General features: G+C 34.9%; 2 protein-coding genes across 2 annotated transcripts; one reads left to right on the top strand and one right to left on the bottom strand.

The window, feature by feature from the left end:
• Positions 1 to 228: 228 nt before the first annotated feature.
• Positions 229 to 4,017, bottom strand: LOC121239651. The gene is made up of 5 exons (XM_041136925.1): positions 3,809 to 4,017; positions 2,684 to 2,998; positions 1,862 to 2,063; positions 706 to 934; positions 229 to 610 (listed from the first exon to the last, which is right to left on the bottom strand). Exons 1-5 carry the CDS (start codon positions 3,905 to 3,907, stop codon positions 349 to 351), a joined length of 1,107 nt encoding a protein of 368 aa, XP_040992859.1. The 5' UTR covers positions 3,908 to 4,017; the 3' UTR covers positions 229 to 348.
• Positions 4,018 to 5,580: 1,563 nt separating this feature from the next.
• Positions 5,581 to 7,183, top strand: LOC121238073. Its single transcript, XM_041134930.1, has 2 exons — positions 5,581 to 5,982; positions 6,797 to 7,183. Exons 1-2 carry the CDS (start codon positions 5,682 to 5,684, stop codon positions 7,009 to 7,011), a joined length of 516 nt encoding a protein of 171 aa, XP_040990864.1. The 5' UTR covers positions 5,581 to 5,681; the 3' UTR covers positions 7,012 to 7,183.
• The last annotated feature ends 1,839 nt before the right edge of the window (positions 7,184 to 9,022 follow it).

The raw sequence follows: 9,022 nt of genomic DNA, 5'->3' as shown, positions 1-9,022 counted from the left end.
GTCCTGATAAACCCCAATTTATTACTCCGTCTCTACGAATAATGCCTACACCTTCAATGAAGATGCATGACAATTCTACTGATATTAACATGCAAATAGTCATTGACGATAGCCGGGAAGGAACATTTTGATTAAGAATGACGAACATGACCTTAAGAGTAATTTATCCAATGCATTATGCAAACATCATTTCAACAAATCTATATAATAATATTAAAAATCTGTGACTTGAAATAAACTGCTTTATTGTGATTGTTTGATACAAGGTTTACACTCTAAATCATAAAATAAAACCCAAAAGGGAAGAACAAAAGAAGACGGTGCTTCACTAAGAACTGCACGTTCTATTCATATAAGATCGTCATGTTTATGTTCACCAACATCCTCTAGGTTCTCAAAAACTTCTGCCTCGTTTTGGTCTGAGACAGTTTCTTCGCCTACGCTTTCGGATTGAGCTGTTTCCTCTGGACTTTGGTTGGCATCCGGGAAACTGCTGTTTGGTTCTGTGGCGTTAGTGACAGTTTGCTGCTTCTCCATCATTACGGAGAGGGCTAATCTTGGAGACCACTCGAGAACATCATCAATTATGTTGGAGACCCGCTTTTGATACCTGCAGGATTAGTTGAATTGATATTTCAGATCCATGCAAGGAAGGGGAGAGTAGCTTTCCTTCTATATCTTAGGTTTTTTATATTCAGAAATAACCTTGCTCTAGCAGCCTCATCAGGAGCATGGTGCCGCAGCACCAATATGACAAGGACAGCTACTATTGCATAGAAAAGCCTCGTTGTCCATTTGGGTTGCTCCTCCTCATCTTTCTTGGGCCAGAAACGGAATAACTCCCTCAATGTTGCTTCCTCGGCAAGGATGTTAGGGAAGAACCAAACACGTTTTCCAAGAACAATATATAGAGTACCAAATATAGTAGCTCTCACTGCAAATTAAAAAAGAACTCCCAATGAAATTCAGCAGAAAAATGCAATAAATATTTAGGCTCCAGAGTACATATAATGGCATAGCGAGAAGTAAAACGGCAAAACAACCAGGAGTCGAGCAAAAAGGAGAAAAACCTAGGAAACAAAACAACATAACATAGCTTGAAATACACTCGTAACAATGATACAAATAATACTTTTTTTTTTTATAAGTAATGATACAAATAATACTTAAAATGCCTTCCAGGATTTCAAGACACCTTTTAAGGGAAAAGGTGTTCCTATGACATAACCCCCATTAGATATATTGGCAGTTATATTACATAACTCAAAAAGCCTGTAACCAGGTGAGTGCACTCGTTTTTTTTTCCCTAAGTAATAAACCTTTATTAAACTGTGCAAAAGGCACATCCAGGTACTCAGGGTGACTGCACCGTTTGTGGATAAACAGTAAACAAATTCACCGATCAAGGAAAAGAAATTTATCTCCTTATAGAGAGAGGGAGAGAAGGGAAAAATAGACCCACAACATGATAGGAAAAAGGTCAACCATTCGGCATAAAGGACGATGATGCAAAGAGAAATGCCAAATGCCTCCTCACAAACAAAAAACTTACAACCACATGACCCATAAACCCATGCAAACCTCCTTACATCATCACTGTACCGTAGAAAACATTCTTTCGGGACAGCTACTTGCACATAAAGCACCTTTAATTCAAGTCAACGAACTTGCGAAGGTCAGAAGAGGTTAAAGTTTACCAACATAATAAGGTCAGTAATAAAGTCAGCATTTAACAAAACATAACTCCCTACATCCCAATTTATATTTCTTGAAGCATTGATCATAACACTTCAACAAGGTTCTAGTAGTGACACGAGATAAAGGGGAAGAGTCTCATACGATTAAGCGTAGTAGAACTTACACAAAAGCAGCGATAGGATAAGTAGCAAGACTCCTGCGCAAGAGTAGAGTATTAGTAGCTTGCACCGATGGGGATACACAGGAAACAAGCAAATTGCAAGAGTCAACACAGGCCAGAAAAATGATAGAAGAGTTTGCCAAAGCGGCCGCCGTTTCACAAATGTCCACGCAAAAAAGGCATCATTTTCAGAAAATACTTGCTCCTGCAAAATAGATTCAAGAACTAAGAAGTGCTTACGGAAACAAATATGCTCCTAACTCAGTATATAAAGCAAAATAGACCAATCTGATGATGGGATGCTCTTCAAACTGAATCGATATCACTTGAAAGGTATACTTTCCAATATACTCTGGATAGTCTTCTCAAGTTATATCCCCCTTCTCATCCCCAACATTCATCAAATGTCCAACTTGCACATGAAAACTTACACAAGATATCCTATCTTAAAAAAACTACAAAGATTATTTAGATAGTGCAAAAACAAAATGGTCATGTCACTTCATAAAGAACATAAGACAGGCCCCCCCCATATACTGAACTCCCAACTACTCACTTTATGTTATCTCAAAGGAGGAGACTTATTAGAACTACTCAGCCTTGATGCACAAACGTTCAAAACAGGTTTGAGCTCTAAGAAGTCAACTAACCAGGCCAAAAATAGTCTTGCCTTCATAGTATCATGAAGATAAGGATTTTAAATCAACAATATCTAAAGCAAGAGGCTAGCTGTGATGCATGAGGCATAATTAAAAAATAGAACATCCAACTGTAAAACAATCGATTCAATGAAAATTTGAAACATTTGATATCAGAACTACATACTGGGAAAATCTCCAAATGAGCTGGCCAAGTAGACAACTTTTTCTTCCCAGGACGAACAGTTTTCACGACACGATCACAACGCACTAAAAGATTCTTTCGTAAAAGAGCATTAGCAATATCATCAGTCTCTAGGTTCTTATCCGATTCTAGAATATCTTTGAGCTCTGGATGATTTCTCAAGAAGCTAGAAAAATCCTTCCCTCTGAAGTACTCCACACGAGTCTCCTGTAAAACAGCCCACCTAGACACCAAGTCCTTATGGTCTCTCACCTTCTCAGCAAACAACTGAAAAACATCCTGCTTAGCAGGTTGTTTCTGAAAAGAAGAATAATAACAAGACCATCAGAACAAAACGGGGAAAAACATGCAAGTCTACAAAATATTATCCGCAGTAAAATTTGGTCAGCAGAGCATGTCCTCCCTAATAAGAATTGCCAGAATAAACCACATAGAGATCAATGATGCACCATCAAAAAGTCCTTGCAAACAAACTAGATTAGATGCTAAGGTTGCGTTTGGGTAGTGAGGTATTCTCAAGTATTATGTGAATAGTAGTGAAAAAGTAATGATAGAATATTGAATAGTAATGAATAATAGTAAAAAATAGGTGAAAATAATAATAAAATAATGAATAATCGTGAGGTATACCTGAGAATATCCAAACTAGGCCTAAAACACAACACATGGGAACCAATTAGCATAAGGTGTGCTGGCATCCTTAGAAATCTTACCTAAGCCCACTATAATGCAATACATGTGAGGGTTTCCTTGATTCAAAAACTTTGAACCGCAACAAACAATAATCGTAAAGATCCCGGCTCCATAATTATATAAGGCTCAATGGGGTGTATAGGATTATCAGAAGTCAGGCCCCCAATAATAATATAGAGTCACATTCAAACTTGTTTATTCGATTTTCTATCCTACCTTAACGGAGCAAACCAATGTGAGTATTACAGAAATCAAGACGTCACATTTCTTTGAACATTTACATTTTCAGATACATTTATATTTACCGGATATGCAACACTAAAAAAAAAAATGAAATTGTCAGAAAAAAAATCGCCTAGTTAATACAAATATGAAACCCTAGATCACAGAGAGAGAGAGAAAGAGAGAGCAAACCCTGGGAGGAGTATCAACGTTGGGATCCCTGGCGCCGTTTTGGATGGCTCCTGAAGATCGTCGCGCCCTTTTCTTCTCCGCGCCTCCCGATTTCTTCATCTCTCTGTGTACTACGGGCTTTTTCTTTCTTTTTTTCTGTCTCTGGGTCGAGAAGGAAAACAGAGATTGTTGATTGAATTGTGGGTCTAATTTTGTTGAAATACTCTGACTCCGATCAAAAGAAAAAGAAAAATTGCTGAAATAGCTTTCGGTTCCGTAATTTTAAATAAAATATTATTGGTATTATTCATTTGTAAATATTTTTAAAAAATTTATTATATTATAAATTTATTTGTCTTCATTAATTATTATTAACAAATAAAATGTGCAATTGCAATTATAATTAAAAAATATTATTTTGTCCATTTAATTTATCCCATCATTTTAACACTTCATGTATTTTAATTTTTTATTTAATAATTAAAGTAATAATTATTAATGTATTTATATTTTTTTATATTTTTTAAAATTATTTTAAAATAATAAAAAAATATAAATTAAAAAATCAATTTAACTTAACAGTCATTAGAGAGGTAGTACTCAAACTAGAGTAGAGTAGTACCACTCATTATAATTATCTAATTTTTATATATATTTAAGTCTTTATTTTGAAATTTATTATTCTCAATTATTCTAGTTGAAGCGATCTATTTAAAACGGGTCACGTTATTTGATGTGATGGAAATTAACATGATTTAAAATAGAAAATAATATTTCCTTCTTTCATGAATGTTAGTTTAGATATTGATCCACGTGTATTCTTTATTTTTTTAGCATTTTCTATAGAACAATTAACTGCTTATTTGAATAGTAAAATGAGTTAAATAAAATATTATTAAAATATTATTTTTTAATATTATTATTGTTTTAATATTTGAAAAAATTAAATTGTTTATTATATTTTATATAAAAATTTAAAAAAATTATAATGATGAAATGAGATAAAATCATATCTAAATGTAAACAGTGCCTAAAGCCCCAATAAATTAGAATGATGAAGGTAATTAAATTATAAAATTGGAAACGACCCATTTAACGAATTTATGTACTCGGAAATGCTCCATCCATGCAAGTCTTCTTAACTTCTTACCAAATAAGTCAGAGTCATTTTTCATCTTTAAGAGCAATCCACCAACATAATTAAGGTGTTGATGGAGAATGATTTTGAATGATTTAGGTTAAGGCTAATACATTTATTTTCTAAGCATGGCCAATGTTACATTTTAGTGTTTGTCTTGATGGGTGCGTTCATTGTTTCTTCCCTATGCATCACAAGAGGATATATGCATGTTTCCATTTTCTAAGCATGGCCAATAGCACTTTGGTGTTTATAGAATCTATTTTCAACCGGTAACGATTTCTTCTACCTTTTCGCACACTCTTTTATCGATATGGCAATATTTGATTTGTTAAAGATTTTAATTTTAGATTTTTCTAACAAATCAAGTCTTGACATATCAGTAAATTAAAATATGGCTTTCAAATAGTGTTTTTCTTAATCAAAATAAATCAATATCCAAACAAGATTTTAAATTTCTCAATATAAATCCAAATTCTTTTATCCCAAATCAACATTATTCATTTAACTTAAAACGGAAAGATCTATACAATAATAGTCACATGATAAGTTCAAATCTTGTTTGTAAATAAATTGCAAAATATTAAAAAAAGCCCTCAGGTTAGCATTTCCCAGGCTTTGGTAATAGATAAGCTGGGAAAGCGAACACCACTCCTACAAACGGACAAGACAAGGACCTGAGTGTTCATCCCTCTGTGCAGGTTTTATCTTTCCAAGTGTTGTTTAAGTGGCTGTGGTTGCATTTCCAACATTCAAATGCTTTCTCTGCGAATTCTCTCATTTCTCAACAAGCCACCATTGTCACCTCCACCAGTATCTCTCCCCAACAAGCCCATTAATGCATTCATCTCTCAATCCTTGACATATGGTGATGATGTTGCGTTTAAGAAAGGAAGAGCACACCCATCTTCTTTTTCATCCTATATCGTTCGTGCAGTGGAGAAAGATTCACACCAGTTTGAGGTAGACCCAGATAAGGCTAGAGAAGCCCTCCAAGAGCTTGACCAGCAGCTTCAATCCTTCTCCGAGAAAAAAATCACCCTTCCAAAGATAAGGGGTACTATATATAGAGGCTCTCGCACTCCTTTATTGTTTCCAATCACAACTTAAGTTTGAGAGAAAAATAAAAAAACTCATAATTTATTCTTCTATGCTACCTACCTGTAGATCATGCTGATAATATGTTACTGTCCCTCTGAATTTCTCAGTACTGTTATTATTTTTCTCATCTCCGCGTTCTTCCACCAAAAACGATTCGACTTTGATGATATGTGTGTGATGAAAATGAAATCCCTTTCTCTGTTTTATGGAGGCTTAGTTGAAAGCCCTAAGACCTACAGATTAACATCGTTATCAGTTCTTTGCCCATTAAAAAAAGGATATTTATCAGTTCTTTAAAAGTCAGAGATTGCCAATACAAGTCATTTGGGTGCGCAAACGTACAGATATTGACAAATGACTTGATTTCATGAATTTAGCTGCATGTTAATTTGTCTCAAATATCAGCTGCCATGTTTCTGACTTGTTCAATTCATTGGTTACTTGCCTGAATTAGCCTGCCTGGAAATTCCACATCTTTTAATTATACTATCCTGCAGTCTTAGACTTCTTCAAAAATCAGCCAAGTCTGTTTCAATCAAAGATAATTAAGCCGGACAGAATTTGAGCTTTTCCACCAAGCCGTCCATTCTGGGCAAGTTATCTTAAACTCCTAGCTGAGGAATTACACCTTCTGAATTTGCTGTCAATAAAAAATGCTGCCAAAACGAAATGCTTGATTTTCAATTCCTTATGGTCTAGGATTGGAATTAGATATTTGTGTTTAGAATGTTATGGGAACATACATACTTACTTTTCTCGACTTGTTGCAGCTTCAGATGTGAAATTTACTAAAGAGCAAATGACTGATGAAGAAGAATTTTCAGATTCTTATCTAGCATATTCAGCTATTGGTCTTGTACTTTTCACCATTTTATATAATATACTTTTTGAGACAGTAATAAAACCAGCTGTCGATATGCCATTGGTAGGACCTGCTACTACAGCAGTGACAGAAGCTTCCAAAGACCAAACAAGTAATAATTAAAAGCATCAATCAGAGCATAGCAGTTTTGAAGCAGCTGCCACATGAAATTAGTACCTGAGGTTTTCATTCAGCCATGCAGTTTTGATTTCCTAGAAGCAATACTCATAGGCAAGCTTTTGTTGATTTGCTGTAATTTCTTATAACTTCCACAAGAATTTAGTTTCTGATGTAAGAATTATTGTGTATACCTCTATTTTTTTTTTTTTTTTTGCTGAGCGCAAGAACTATGGTGTATATCACTTTAATTTATGTGTCAATTCTCTTTCATTATCAAAGGCCTCCATGAAAGAGAATTGACATATAAATTAAACGTGATTCGGTAGTGTGCTTACGCCCATGTTAGCAAGCGACAAATATTTCGCCAAGTAAAGAGATATTGGGGTTACACCATCATGCTATTATGCTAAGTAACCTAGTACATTGAAAATCCCTAATACACGCATACCATACCACACGTTATTGGCAAGGCACGTCAAGTCTGACATGCTTGCCACATCAGATTTGGAAAAAATAAATAATCATAAAATGTAGTTGAAAATTTTTCACTTTTCTTGTAAATAATCATAAGATTAATAGCATAGAGTATTCGATTGAGAAAAAAGTTTAGGAGAAAAAGCTTATCAATGATATTGATCAACACAGTCCATTGCAAATTTTGAGTAGTTGAGGGGGATTTATATATTATCCTCAGAAAGATTTAACCTTTACAACGCGAAATACAAGATCTCTAGCTTATATTTCAAATAACTAAGTAAAAACAAAGACGAAAGAAGAAGAGATAAAAGAAAATGGCTTGGTTGAGCTTCATATAAAATTTTTATATGAGTCTACTTGTATTAATATCCTCTTTACGGCTGCATGGTGGACAACGCACTTGCCAATTTAGCAAGTGGAGATGGGAATGAAATGGGGTGGTGGCCGGGACATGGTCATATATATATGATCAAAACTCCTCGAGTGATCCCCAGTCCGGCCCCCAACAGCGTCGGCCTCTTAGCCGAACAACAACATGTAGTAATTAGTTGCGTAATATATTTTAATTTGAGTTGCCGAAAGTACTACTGAGCAAACACATGAATGAAAGGCATGACCACAAGCATTTGGAGGGGTACGTAATGATCGACATGTAGCATCATCATGCAGATTAAGGGGAAGGGATGAATGTGACACGTGCTCTTTTATTACTCGTTATAAATTATAAGCTCATGTGCTTTGGTTATAACGTCGTACGTGCAGCCATTTTTTAGAGTGTGTCAAGAGTACTGTATTAAAAAGATAAGCAGTTTGGTGAGTGTTACCAATTTGCATGCCCATGCATGTACGTTTGCGCGTCTATTTTGAACTCCAAGGTGCCAACGTCCTAGCTAGCTACCCAAGCTCCAACGCAAGACGCGCGTACGTGAATTACCAAATCTCCTTAATTTTGATGGCTTTGCTACTCAGCTAGATGTGAAGATTTCTAAGTTTTGCTTGAGGACAAGCTCCTCAACAAAGTGTGAAAATCTCCAACTCCTTGTGAACAAGCTCCTTGCCAGGGTATAAATATTGCCAAGTCTTCCTATATACAAGCTTTTTTATATGGCACCGACGTTACTAATTAGTCTCCATTTGAGGATAAAGTACTCCTTAGTAGATGTGAAATTTGTTGCCTCTGTTTGAGGATGCATCATGAGCTCTTCATGCAATATGACTTGATGATTAATTGCTAAGACTAGGTTTGGATATAAAATGTATTTCATCTTATCATCTTATCATTACAATTTTTTTAAAATTTTCACATAAAATATATTAAACAATTCAATTTTTTCAAATTTCAAAACAATAATAATATTAAAAAATAATATTCTAATAATATTTTATTCAACTTTTAACTTTTATTTAAACTCACTATTCAAATCGCACCTAAGTCTCTCTTCAAATGCGGGGGTTCTTGGCAAGTCAACAGTCAAGGACAAGCTCCTTGACAAGGCGCCCATGGCCACAACGCTAAATCCATTCAAGGGTAAGCTTC

This window comes from Juglans microcarpa x Juglans regia, chromosome 7D, assembly GCF_004785595.1.
Source record: "Juglans microcarpa x Juglans regia isolate MS1-56 chromosome 7D, Jm3101_v1.0, whole genome shotgun sequence".
NCBI classification, from domain to species: Eukaryota; Viridiplantae; Streptophyta; class Magnoliopsida; order Fagales; family Juglandaceae; genus Juglans; species Juglans microcarpa x Juglans regia.
This window is presented reverse-complemented; position numbering and strand designations above follow the sequence as displayed.

What these genes read in the sequence shown, in the direction of transcription:
- LOC121239651 (XM_041136925.1), bottom strand. Translation starts at nt 3,907, where the DNA reads ATGAAGAAATCGGGAGGCGCGGAGAAGAAAAGGGCGCGACGATCTTCA. An exon ending in ACGTTGATACTCCTCCCAGG is followed by an intron (nt 2,999 to 3,808) that starts GTTTGCTCTCTC and finishes TCTTCTTTTCAG; the next exon opens with AAACAACCTGCTAAGCAGGA. An exon ending in TATCCTATCGCTGCTTTTGT is followed by an intron (nt 935 to 1,861) that starts GTAAGTTCTACT and finishes TTTAATTTGCAG; the next exon opens with TGAGAGCTACTATATTTGGT.
- LOC121238073 (XM_041134930.1), top strand. Translation starts at nt 5,682, where the DNA reads ATGCTTTCTCTGCGAATTCTCTCATTTCTCAACAAGCCACCATTGTCA. An exon ending in CACCCTTCCAAAGATAAGGG is followed by an intron (nt 5,983 to 6,796) that starts GTACTATATATA and finishes GACTTGTTGCAG; the next exon opens with CTTCAGATGTGAAATTTACT.